General features: G+C 44.8%; 1 protein-coding gene across 1 annotated transcript in view; it reads left to right on the top strand.

Moving 5' to 3' along the window:
* The window catches only part of NUFIP1 (nuclear FMR1 interacting protein 1), a 34537-nt gene that overhangs the window by 3672 nt on the left and 16695 nt on the right, over window positions 1-14170 (top strand). The window contains exons 3-5 of the mRNA XM_040425430.1: window positions 5351-5455; window positions 7602-7664; window positions 8532-8608. Of these exons, the coding sequence (XP_040281364.1) occupies window positions 5351-5455; window positions 7602-7664; window positions 8532-8608 (245 nt within the window). The remainder of the gene's footprint in view (window positions 1-5350; window positions 5456-7601; window positions 7665-8531; window positions 8609-14170) is intronic.

The raw sequence follows: 14170 nt of genomic DNA, 5'->3' as shown, positions 1-14170 counted from the left end.
TATTTTGAGTGATTGTCTTATGTGAGGGCTCATTTTTTGTGGGATGAGGTGACCTTTTCATTGGTATCATTTTAGGGTGCATAAGACTTTTTGATCACTTGGTATTACACTTTTTGTGAGGTAAGGTGAAAAAAAGGGCTGTTTTTGCATTGGTTTTTAAAAATGTTTTTTTTACAGTATTCACCTGAGGGGGCATATAATGTGATATTTTTGTAGAGCAGGTTGTTATGGACATGGCGATGCCCAATATGTCTATTATTTTTATTTTTAAGTTTTACACAATAAATGCACTTTTGAACAGAATGAAATCTTGTTTTTGTGTTGCCATTTTCTGACTGCCCTCTTTTATTTTATTTCTTCTGGCGATTGTCTTAGGTAGAGTCTCATTTTTTATGGGATGAGATGGCGGTTTGGTACCATTTTGGGGTACATAAGACTTTTTGATCGCTTGGTATTACACTTTTTGTGAGTCAAGGTGACAAAAAAAATGTCTGTTTTGGCAGTTTAAAAAAAAAAAACGTTTTTACAGCATTCACCTCATGTGATATTTTTATAGAGCAGGTTGTTACGAACGTGACGATACCTAATGTCTATTTTTATATGTTTAGTTTTACACAGTAAATTCTTTTTGAACAGAATTAAATCTCGTTTTTGTTTAAATGGAAGGCAGCTCCGATGCCTGTGGAAGGCATCGGGCTGCCTTCCCTGCCATCGGGTCCCCGTCACTGCCACACGGGGACCCGATGGGGAAGGGGAGGGAGCTCCCTCTCTCCACACACACCGCGGTCAGCGATGACCGCGGCATAGTCAGGGTTAACGCACTGGCATCTGTGTTTTCATCGATGGCACAAACAGCAGGGGTCCGGCTAACGGGAACTGCCGGTTCCCTGCAGCTGATCGGGCGGGCGCAGCTCCTGCACCCGCCTGATCAGCGTGCTGGTCGGGAAGTCACTTCCCGCAGCGCAGTACTATTACAGCGCTGGCTGGGAAGGGGTTAAATTGCACACGCAAAAGTTGTAGATTCATTTGGGTTGTATGTTTTGAAAATATTTACAAATGGTCACATGGACCAATGATTGTCTCTTGGTTTACACGTGTTTATTTTAAAACATAACGTTTATTTTCTTTGATTAAAATGTTTCTACTCATACTAATATTTAAAATTCTCATCTGTGTCTGTGAACTTAGTCCTTCAGTGGTATCGCTAATATTACACTATTAGTGCACAGTGCTAGGTTAGCCAAGAGGCTCTCATAATACACGTGCTGATGGGTCAGCTCTGATTTATTTATTATTTGAGTTTTTCAAAACATACTTAAAGTATATACTGTGCGTGTATAATATATAAAGCTGTGTGTATGTCCGCTAAAGGAATCCGTACCGTCGCATTTACAATCACGAAATTTGGCACACGGCTACATCAGGTGTTAGGGAAGGTTTTAGACCAGGTCTCAGCTCTCTAGGATGTCCCGTTCCCAAAAAATGCATTCGCCAATAGAAGCTTGGTCACATGTCCCTTTATCAGTCAATAGAAGCTCACAGGTCCTCCAGTCTCCACATACACAGTTTTACTCCAGGTTTCCATAACAACCCAGCCATTTATCTTCACTGATATAGAAGAGCTTTAAAGGAAATCTGTCACAAGGATAATCGCTATTGAAGTAAAGCCATGGCCTAATAGCACTTAGTACCTTATTTCAAGATGCGCTTTTGTTCCAGCAATAGATGTTTTCATCCTCTGAAAATCCAGTTTATTTGGTATGCAAATGAGCCAGTCAGGTGCCCAGAGGGGCGTCACTCTTGCAGGAAGGAGCCCAGACACGCCCCCTGTCACAATGTGTCCACCCTCACAAGACTTAAGACCCCGCCGCCAGGCCCCAGTAAACCACACCCCTGATCTGTTTAGGCCACGCCCACTCCTGAGACGACAGGGATTGAAAAAATGAAGGTAAAAATCAACTTCTGTTTAGCTGCAGAGGTGGGAGGGAGGGTGACTTTCTCCCTGCAGATCACACTCAGACAGCACAGTGCTACTGTCTTAGAGTGAGCAGTTAAAAAGGACACACCACCGATCCAGTAAAGGCCACTGTTAAGGGGCGAGCCCCTGTGGAGGTCACTGTCAAGGGGGTGGTATTCTGTGAAAGTCACTTTTAAAGGGGAAGGCTGCTGTAAACGTCAAAGTTAAGGAAGTGAGCTGCTGTGGAGGTCCAATTTTAAGGAGCGGGGCACTGTGGGGGGGGGGGGGGGGGCTGTGGAGGTCACATTTTTGGGGGCAGGGTGCTGTAGATGGTATAGTGGATAGTGTTAATATCTTTTAACGGCACACACAAACATCAGCTAGTCTAATATATAAAGCTGAGTGTATGTGTGTACGTCCGCTAAAGGAATCTGCACCGTCGCATTTACAATCACGCATTTTGGCACACAGGTACATCAGGTGTCACATGACCCTTATCATCCAATAGTAGCTCACAGGCCCTTAACACACAGACACACACAGACAGGACAGGGAGTCTGAAAGCCGGACTGTAAGGCCTAAAACCGGACCTCTGGCCACCCTAGGGGCAGGCTGATGTGGAGGTCACAGTTAAGGGGACGGTCCGCTATGGAGGTCAGTGTTAAGGGGCAGATTGCTGTAGAGGCCACTGTTAAGGGGACGGGGTGCTGTGGAGGTCACTGTTAAGGGGGCGGGGTATTGTGGAAATCACTGTTAACGAGACGGGGTATTGTGGAAGTCGCTAATAAAGGGGCAGGTCGCTGTGGAGGTCACTGTTAAAGAGGCGGGGTGCTGTAGATGTCACTGTTAACGCGGATACTGTGTCGATCTTTTAACGACGCACACAAACATTGAATTAAGTAGATGAAATATTTCCGTGCAAAGCTGGGTCCTTCTGCTAAAATATATATATATTTAGACTTCTATTATGATGGAATGCCTCTTAAAGGCTTCCATTTTGCATTCTGTCATAGAATTCCTTTATATTCCGTGATAATGGAATCCATAACGGAATTCCACCAAAACCAGAATCCCGAACCTGAAAACGTTGGGTTTGCTCATCCCTATTCAGCATTCCTCCGGCTGCTTCTGTCTTCAGTTACATCAATAAACACTAGTGACCCAGTGCCATTGGAAGCCATGCTTGCCCATGCCATCACACTGCCTCCACCATGTTTTACAGAGAATGTGGTGTGTTTTGGATCATGAGTTGTACCATGCCTTCTTCCCATCAGTCTGGTATAGGTTCATCTTAGTATCTGTCCAAACAATTGTGTTCCACAACTGCGCTGGCTTCTTTAGATGTGTTTTTTTTTTTTTTTTTTTTGGGCAAAATGTAATCTGGCCTTTCTACTTTTGAGGCTGATGAATGGTTTGTACCTTGTGGTGAACCCTCTGTATTTTCTCTCATGAAATCCTCTCTGTATGGTAGACTTAGATACTGATATACCTACTTCTTGGAGAGTGTTCACTTGGGTGGATGTCTTGAAGGGGTTTTTCTTTACCATGGAAAGGATTCTGCAATCATTCACCACAGTTGTCTTCAGTGGACGTCCAGGCCTTTTTGAATTCCCGAGCTCAACAGTGCACTTTATTTTTTTTTTTCAAATGCAAATGCCATACCTGGAATCCACTCCAGACATTTTACCTGCTTAATTGATTATGGATTAAAGAGAGAAATAGCCCATCCAGCCCAATAAATAGCTTTTAGGTAATTGTTCAATTACCTTTTGTTCCCTTGAAAAAGAGGCAGTTACATATTAAATAGCTGTTATTTCTAAACCCTTTCTCCAATTAGGATGTGAATAACCTCAAATTAAAGTTGAGTATGCACTTTAAAGGGATTCTGTCACCTCGTTTTAGGTTATAGAGATACGGACATGCACGGCTAGATCGCCGCTAGCATGTCCGCAATATACCTGTCCCATAGGGCTGTGTGCTTTTATTGCGTTAAAAAAATGATTTTAGAGATATGTAAATGAGCCTGGTAAGGTGCCCAAGGGGCTGTACGAACCTTCTTGGTGCCCAGCCACGCCCGCCTGTGAAGGAGCCCAGCACCGCCTATGTCCTCCGAATCTCCTCCTTTCTTCACAGTTAGATTGCCGTAATCTTGCGATGCGCTAGATCGCGCATGCGCAGTGCGGGTATAGTGTTCCTTCCCTGTGCTGGCATCAGGCTCAGGGAAGGAACTGCGCATGCGCGATCTCGCGCATCGCGAGATTACGGCAATCTAACTGTGAAGAAAGCAGGAGATTCGGAGGATGCAGGGTGTGCTGGGCTCCTTCCCAGGGGGCATGGCTGGGCACCAAGAAGGTTCGTACAGCCCCTTGGGCACCTTACCAGGCTCATTTACATATCTCTAAAATCATTTTTTTAACGCAATAAAAGCACACAGCCCTATGGGACAGGTATATTGCGGACATGCTAGCGGCGATCTAGCCGTGACATGTCCGCATCTCTATAACCTAAAATGAGGTGACAGAATCCCTTTAAGCCCATATTGATTACATAACTGTATCCTTCATATGGCATTTTAGCTGCTGACCACAACATAACGTTTCACTGTCCAAATATATTTAACTTATATATATATATATATATATATATATATATATACACACATTCACTTATATAAACTGTGTTAGAATTCAGTCCATAAAAGTTAAGTTTAGGGACAAGGTGTACAGTTGTTCAAACCTGTGGGTATTTCCTACCTGCCATTTGCTTCAGTGATGGTTGGTCTTTACTGCTGTTCCATTAATACAAAGCTATGATCAGTGACTACAGCCTACCTGCATTCATTAAAGGAGTCAGAAGAAGTGCAAAATCTACTTGCTGCCTCATTAGAGGCTTGAGTTGTTAGCCTATCCCTCATTCTTGCTTTACACTGGATTTATGCTATGTCTAAGCCATGATGTCGGTGTATGGAGGGATAGCTCCTAGCTAGTGGTGAGCGAACTTCATGTTTTTAAGTTTGGGTTTTCTGGCAATTCCGTTATGGATTCCGTTATCACGGACTTAAGGGAATGCACCATGGAAGCCTTTTAGAGGCCTTTCATTTTGCATTCTGTCATAATAGTCTATGGGCAGCATAATGGATCCGTCCGGTTTCCGTTATGCAGGAGTTCTGTTCCCACCCCTCTGTACCCTTACTGCAGACTGCTAGCAGCTTATTCATAACTTCTAGTAGAAATAAGAAAGGAATGACACAACATACAGACATAAGAATAGTTGTTCCAGAATTGTTATTACATGAGGAACGCATGAAGCTATTAAACCAGACATGTCGGGAGTGGGGAGAGGTCCTCTTTAAATGCTGACATTTGTTCATTTGTATATTTTCTATGGAATTAGAGAAAGAAGAGAAAAGAGCCTGTCTACTTGCATTACTGTGACACCTGTGATCGAGGCTTTAAGAACCAGGAGAAGTATGATGAACACGTTTCCCAACATGTGAAGGTACAGTGATAATACCATTGGGTGACATCATCATTACTGGGCTGGAATAATTTCGTGCTAGGGCATGCTATATGAGTATTGTGCGCGTCATCATGTCTCACTATGACAACCCCTTCCTGATCAGAGGCTGCTCTGGCTTCTGTAACCCCTCAGCGGTCATACCTCTCCCCTCCACCAGCTGCATTGCATGCTGGCCGTTCAGATTAATGGTCAACCATATAAAGCATGGGCGCACAGGTCTGCCAGAGCAGGAGCTGCCCTTGGATAGCGGCTCTCTATTCTGGCTTATAGAGGGGTTAATGAGTGGAAGACTCCACCATGTGACATCAAAATGCCCATCCTGGGCATAGTCTCAGTCTTGTTTTTGGATATTTGTAGTTTACATCCGTTTAGTCATACTATATAGGACTATTACTGAAGTAAAATTTGTCATTTCGGACTGATTTTACTTTTGAAAGGGGTTGCTTGCTTTTTTACCTACATGCTCCTAAAGTGCATAACGTGGCATTAGCAACTGTACAAAATCATTTATCTCGCCTCACTGCCACCAGCCACCCTCCATGGTCCATGTAAACAGTGGAGCTGCCACCACGTCCATGGCACCCAAGATGGCGGCAGTCCATGTGATTTACTTATGTGACTGCTTTTCTGGCTGTCCTTGGCTGCATTCTCTTCTGAGCAGGCCCTGGATATGTTGCTGTAACCCCTTTTCTCCCCCTCCCCCCAATGTCCAGAAGAAGTTGACTGCAAAAGTCTTCAGATCTGTCTGTGGAGAGAAGTCTTTAAAGCTATTTACAGGGCAATTTTCATTTGCCTCATAAATGTCTGATAAATACACCCCCTTATAAGTGAACCTAAATGAGGGTTATTCCGCAAAAAGTATTTATCACCTATCCACAGTATAGATGAGGTGTTGGGACCACCAGCGATCCTGAGAACAGGGCATCCCCAATTCCCCTCTGTATGCAGCCGTTGTGCAATTATCAGTTTGCTGCTTTGTGATCCCATGCAGCCGCCACATCTGGGATCATGTGCCATACATTGGGTATGTGATTGCAACCTGCAGAGCTGCGGGTTCTAACCCAGGCTGGGATAAATGTCCTGCATTGATTCCAGAAGTGGTGGCTGCATGGGATCACCCATCTTGGATAATGTTATCAAACCCCAAAAATGCCTCCCCAAACGCCCGGGCCACTCACACAGGTTGTACTTACCGGCACCCACGTCGCTTCTGATGCCCGCACGGCCGCCGCTGCATCTCCCCATGGCGCGGATAAAAACATCCGGGGACGGGGGGGGTGGGGCATCCAATAGCAGGCCGAGACTAGGGGGGGGGGGGGGAGCCAATAGCAGGCCGCGATGGGAACAAGCCGTCCTAGCATCACCCGCAATGCTTCGGAGGCTCGTCCCCATCGCAGCCTACGATTGGCTGACCCAACCCTCCGTGCAACTGGAAGATGCAGGGGCGGCCGTGCGGGAGTTTTTGCATAGACATATAGCTGTAGTTCACCTGATTCAAATGCTGTTTTTCTTTTCTTGATCCGAGGCTCCGTTCCCGTGTTAGGATAGTTTCCTTATATACAAATTGTGGCTTTGGTGCAATGAACGCTTCACTATTGCTCTTGTTGCACCCAAGCTTCACTCACAGCCCCTCCCTTGCTGCTTTGCCACTGCCTGGCCCTGTAAATTAAAGCAGTCAGGGAGGGACTGGCCACAGAAGTAAGCGGAGCTTGGGTGCACCCCTCTGGGATGTGGCTCCTGTCAGCAGGTAGAGTGGCAGAATCCCATTCATCATAATAGATTTCTATTATGGTGAAAGGGACATAGGATCAAAAGATCCCAGGCTCTAACTCCTAAGGGGAGTAAAAGTTATTGTTAAAAAAAGTAAAAAGAAAAGTTAAAAAACAACTTAAGAATAATAAAAGTTTAATTCACCTCCCTTTCCCAATTTTACATCTAAAAATATCTAAACAATAAAAAAAATAAACATAAGTATTGCCACTCCCAAAAATGTCTGAACTATTAAAATATAAATAGATTTTTCCTGCTCAGTGTATGCCATAACGGGGAAAAAAAACACAACAAATCATGCAATTCAAAATTTTTTGGTCACTTTTTTTTTTATTTATTTATTTCTAATTTCCAGTGCCAGGAAGCAGACTGCCATTTCAGAGCCCACGAGAAGCTGGTACAGTTTCACTGGAGGAATGTAAGTCATTTTAATTGCTTGGGACGCCCCATTCTCACCCTTTAAGGTAAAGCAGTCTCAGACGTTTGTCTTGTCCACGGGATGTCCCAAATGTCGGATTGGTGCACGTGTCTAGAATGATGGCCCCCCCCCCCGACTTTCACGTGATGGAGGGAAGCTGCATCCAGGGTTAGAAAGAAACAACATCCTTCATTGAATTACATGGGTGTTATTGAAGAAGGCCAGAAATAATGTTTACCCCCAAACATTGTGGGGACGTTAAAAAGCATTTGAAATCTGCTCTAATTTGCAGTTAATGCGCATCACTGCGTGGTTTTCAGAGGCAGATAAAAAAAAAAAACTTGTCACCAGCTCTGACATGTTTGTATTCCACGTGAAATGACAATTCTGGAGTATTTATCGTGTGAAGTCTCTATGTTGTGCCATTCCTCTAATATTCCTATAGGAAGTTTTATAAATAAAGGTATAACTGGGTGTCACCCGTTGGGGGTGTGTCCCTACACAGTCGGACACTGGTAGCACTGATTGGTTAGTGTCCGACTGTGCAGGGACACGCCTCCAAATGGTAACTCCCAAGGTAGAATCTTAAGAAAAGATGCTTCAGAACTGTTATTACATGGGGCATGCAAGTAGTTACTGAAATGGACGTATCAGGAGAGGTGACAGCTAGTTCTATCCATAATCTACTCCTATAAATGGGCCCTTATTCTTGTAGCTTCCTCATTGTGACCGATGGTCACAGCGGCAGGACCTCTTCTGAATGGCTTGTCTCTGGTAGAGATGCATTCTGAGATTCTTCTGCATGTGGACTTCCCTAGTTGTCCGTACATTAGTGAAATACCGCTTCTTTATACTTTTCTATTCCAGATGCATGGACCTGGTTCTAAGAGAATAAAACTGGACACACCCGAGGAAATCAATAAATGGAGAGAAGAGAGACGGAAGTATGTGCCCTTATTACTGTTCATTTACTGAATATAGCAGAGAAATAACATCTGCATGGAATTGCCCCCCGAATTGTGGGAGCTGCACACTAATCGCTTGTACTGTAATATAGCCATACGTTTGGTGCATTTTTTAAATTACATGATTAGTTTTATTTGTGCCTGTAGTCTCTTGCATTTGTGGGATGAGTTTAAGGGGTATTCCGGTTATATTAGGTTATCCCCTATCCACAGGATAGTGGATAACTATCAGAACAGTAGAGTCCTATCGCTGGGACTCCCACCGGTCATGAGAGCAGGAGCTCCGAAATGAACAGAGCGGCCGGTTGGGCATGCGTGTAGCTGCTACATTAATTTATATGTGAGTTTGGGAGATAGTGGAGCGCTGTACTCGGTTATCTCCCGAACTCCCATAGTAATAAATGGAGAGGCTGCGCACATGCCCGACCGGCTGCCCTGTTAATTTTGGGAGTAACCACAGTGTACAGAGCCCTGTTCTCATGATTGGGATCCCAGCGATAGGACTCCCACCGATTTTAATAGGTATCCCCTATCCCAGGGGTAGGCAACCTCCGGCACTCCAGCTGTTGTGAAACTACAACTCCCAGCATGCATACTTGCTCTTCTCTTCTCAGAATTCCCATATAAATGAATGGAGCATGCTGGGAATTGTAGTTTCACAACAGCTGGAGTGCCGAAGATTGCTGATCTCTGCCCTATCCTGTGGATAAGGGCTAACTTTATATAACTGGAAAACCCCTTTAATACCTACTATTATAGGTTAAACAGTTTCTATCTGGGTTACCTACCCTTCGGTTTTCGCAAACCAAAAAATAATTGGCAGCAAACCCTTATGTTTTTACCCTCAGGAAGGTTTTTCGTTGTCTACCAGTGTGGCCTTTATGTTGTCAGCAGGATATTGGCCTTAAAGGGGTTGTCTCCCTTCAGCAAATGGCATTTTTTATAATGTGGAGAAAGTTAATACAAGCCACTTACTAATGTATTGGTATTATCCATATTGCCTCCTTTGCTGGCTGGATTCATTTTTCCATCACATTATACACTGCTCATTTTCCTGGTTATGACCACCCTGCAATCCAGCAGCGGTGGTTGTGCTTGCACACTATAGGAAAAAACGCTGGCCTATTTGTGCTCTTATGGTTCTGGCCACCAGAAAGGCCGGTGCTTTTTTTTCTTCTATAGTTTGAAAGCACGACCACCACTGATAGATTGCAGGGTGGTCGTAACCATGTAAACGAGAAGTATATTATGTGATGGAAAAATTAGTCTAGCCCCATTACCCTATTAATCCTTTCATTTTGTTCCCAATGTTCTTTTACAGTTCTTCTGACTCCTGAATGCGCAAAAAAAATGAAAATCTAGATTTATTTATTCCCTACCGACTCTGTATGCAAACGAGCGCTTTCATGTCAAGGAGGTTCTTCTTTCTACCTCCAGGTCAAGTTAGCCTCACTCATAGGCAGTGTCATCTCCTCACCTCCTCCGCTTTGCCTGTGATGGGAAACATCAATTAATGGGATTTGGGCATGGCTAACAACTGAGGAAGAAAAAGCCAGCCTTCTTGATTGGAAGTGCTAATTAGCATATGATGGCAGGGGAAAATAAGGGAGGTGCCAAATCAATTTTTGATACAATTTTTTTGAGCCAAGGCCAAAAGTGGATTCAAAAGGAATGTGATCTATAAATGAATCACTTCTCCTTTCTGCTGGGTCTACTTCTAGCTTTGGCCCTAAAAAACAGCATCAAAACCCACCAAAAAAAGCTGTGTTTTTTGTTTTTTTTGCGTTCAGGAGTAGAAAAAAAACTGTAAAAGAACATCATCAGGAACAGCATGATAGTATTAAATGGGTAATGTGGGCAGTTTGAAGGCCTCTATCCTGTTGAGAGGTTCCCTTTAAAGTCATTTTTATTATGCTACTAGCAGAAGGACCCGGCTTCACACGGGTGTACTTTCATTTAATGTTTGTGTGTGTCGTTAAAAGATATAAACAGTATCCCCCATAACAGTGACCTCTACAGCACCCGCCCCTTTAACAGTGAACTCCACTGACCCCCCCCCCCCTCACAATGCCCCGCCACTTTAAAATGGGACCTCCACAGAAGCCCATCCCCTTAACTTTGACCTTCACAGCACCCCGCCCCTTTTACAGTGAGTTTCACAGCACCCCGCCGCCTTGACAGTGACCTCCACAGCACACCGCCGCCTTGACAGTGACCTCCACAGCACCCCGCCGCCTTGACAGTGACCTCCACAGCACCCCGCCGCCTTGACAGTGACCTCCACAGCACCCCGCCGCCTTGACAGTGACCTCCACAGCACCCCGCCGCCTTGACAGTGACCTCCACAGCACCCCGCCGCCTTGACAGTGACCTCCACAGCACCCCGCCGCCTTGACAGTGACCTCCACAGCACCCCGCCGCCTTGACAGTGACCTCCACAGCACCCCGCCGCCTTGACAGTGACCTCCACAGCACCCCGCCGCCTTGACAGTGACCTCCACAGCACCCCGCCGCCTTGACAGTGACCTCCACAGCACCCCGCCGCCTTGACAGTGACCTCCACAGCACCCCGCCGCTTTAAGGCTAGGGCTACACGACGACATGTGTGGTGCAACATTTTGTCTCAACAATTTTTATAATGATAGTCTATGGTGTCGCAGTGTGAAATGTGACATGCTGCGACAATCCAAGATGGATTTTTCTGCGACTGTCGCGTCGCAGTCTAACACCATAGACTATCATTATAAAAATGATTGCGCGACACGTAGCAGTGTAATTGTGCCCTATGTGTCGTGCGTCGTGTAACCCAAGCCTAAAGCTGACCTACAGCAGTGAAGAAAAATGGCTGGGTTGTTAGGGAAACCTGGAGTAAAACTGTGTGTATGTGGAGACTAAGGGCCTGCAAGCTTCTATTGGCTGATAAGGGACATGTGACCGTGTGTATGGTAGTTGGGATATGAAGAGAGAGACTTTAAAGGGTGTTTCTGATGGCGACAATCCAGGTCCATATACCCTGTTAGGACACATGGATGATGCAGGGGGTGAGGACCTCCTCTGTGTGCTAGAGTAGAAGGCTGTTGTGGCTCCTTTGGATCACCATCACAAGCTTCACTTAACAAACATTGCATGCACAGTACAGTACACTATTGGAATAGCCTGCCCTTAGGTCTGTTTCTCACTTGTGGTGGTGGTGTTTTCCAGTATTGAGATTCGTCAGAGAATCTCAATACCGGAAGAAAAAAAAAACGTTTCCATTTAGATCTCATGCATTCTGAATGGAAAGAAATTCGCGATGCATCAGGATGCCTTCTGTTCTGTCAGCATTCCGTTTTGTCTGGTCATAAAAAAAGGAAAAAAACGGATCCGTCACTGAAAACAATGTAAGGCTACTGTCACACTAGCGTTTCCAATTCCGCTATCGAGATCCATCATAGGATCTCAATAGAGGAAGAAAACTCTTCTGTTTTGTCCCCGTTCATTGTCAATGGGGACAAAACTGAATTAAACAAAATGGAATGCACTAAAATGCATTCCGTTACATTTGGTTGTGCTGCAGAGAAAACTGATCCGTCCCCATTGACTTACATTGTGTGTCAGGACGGATCCGTTTTCTCTGACATAATAGAAAACTGATCTGTCCCCCATTGACTTTCAATGGTGTTCGTGACAGATCCGTCATAGCTATATAAGACATAATACAACCGGATCCATTCATGACGAATGATTGCCGTTGTATTATAACGGAAGTCTTTTTGCAGATCAATGACTGATCCTCAAAAAACACTAGTGTGAAAGTAGCCTAAGTCAATGGATCCATTTTTATTAGGAGCCTTAAAAATCGGATCCGTCACCATTGACTTTCAGGGTATACAGTGACAGATCAGTTTTTTTCCCCATTTTGAACAGCATACTAACGGAATCGATGCATCCTGATGTGCAACATCAAAACGGATCCGTTTAATTCCGGTATTTGAGAACCTCTGCCGGATCTCAATACCGGATTTAACAACGCAAGTGGGAACGTAGCCTGAGTTCGTTGTGTTTGGGGCCTTACACCAGACTGTTCAGAATAACTTTATAAGTTGGCACTTTCTTTAACCTCGTCTGCTCTGTTCCAGGGTATTGTACTTGTTGTCATGCAGATTTTTCCTCCAGACAAAAAGAATCAGATTAGCTTTCAAAACCTAATGACTGGCTGTCAGCAGTCCGACAGCAGCAAAACCGAATGCACAGTATGTGCAGAACCTGAGCAGCTGTAAACAGCGGGGCTGTAATCCCGGGCCAGATAGCAGCTGTGTGCACCAGACTGGAGCGAAAAAGAATCGGAAAGTAGATGTTATGTGGACACACTTACATGTATCTCTTATGTTTCAATGGCTTTCTGTACCCATTGGGACGCATTTAAGCAGTTTCCCCATTTGCTATGCATGCATAGTGGGCCAGTTAGTAAGACTATAGGTGCTTTGAAAGACAACACCCATAAGTGGTGGTTACTGAAGCGTTTGCATAGTAGGGAGACGTCCCTTAGTCATAAACCGAGTACCGTTGCTGAGATTCAGGTTGCGTTCAGACAGATAGTGCTGCTTCATTTTGACTGCTATATTTTGGCCTCAGTACCCGGACCTGAACACCATTGGGTTCTTTGGTAATCTAAGTTTGATCCAGGAGGAAAGTACTGTATGGCAGTAGTAAATGTGGGAAGACACATACAGTTGAATATATTGACCACCACCAGGCATTTGAGCGGGACAGTACAACTAAAGCTGGCCATACACTTTAGCTGTATTTTCGATAAACTCACTGATTTTTGGCAGCACTGGCCAACAATGTGTATTGCGTCCTCTCGACTCTCTTCTGGTGGGAAAGAGAGAAGGCTAGTTGGATGTTAAGATGCCCAATCCTTTGAGCGTTGGAGGTGGCTAACTTTCATTTTTATCCCTTTCGTAATTTTTTTTTTTTTTATTTTTTTTTTTTTATCCCTTCCCATACCCAGCGGGACCTGTGAAAGAAACTATATTTACCTACTCGCCATTCAGGTCCAACTCTTTGAACCTCGGCTGTCTTCATCGCATTTCCATTCCCCACATGTAAACTTCCTGCATGGACAAGGTCACGTCTGTCGCTGCAGCCAATGACTGGCCTCAGTGGTGAGGTGACCCAGCAGTAATTTGCCGTATGGAAACACATCACCACTGAGGCCAGTCATTGGTTGCAGCGGTGCACATGACCTTGTCCTTGCAGGAATTTTACATGCGAGGACTGGAAGTGCAAGCAAGTATAGCTCCCTTCACAAGTCTTGCTGCATGGGGAATAAAAAAAAATATGTAAATAAATAATGGACAACCCCTTTAAGCCCCTGCAAGTAAAAACAAACTCTTCTGTCTTGGAAAGGGTTGCATAGTGTTTTCATACAAGCCAGAGCAGGGGCTTAGACTACATTCACATCTCTGTTAAGAACTCTGGCAGGCTGTTCAGGCAGAGGTACAGCCTGCCGGAGTTCACCGTATCCGGCATTATCTGGCTATGCCATTCACTGCCAAT

Source organism: Bufo bufo, chromosome 3, assembly GCF_905171765.1.
Source record: "Bufo bufo chromosome 3, aBufBuf1.1, whole genome shotgun sequence".
NCBI lineage: Eukaryota > Metazoa > Chordata > Amphibia > Anura > Bufonidae > Bufo > Bufo bufo.
This window is presented reverse-complemented; position numbering and strand designations above follow the sequence as displayed.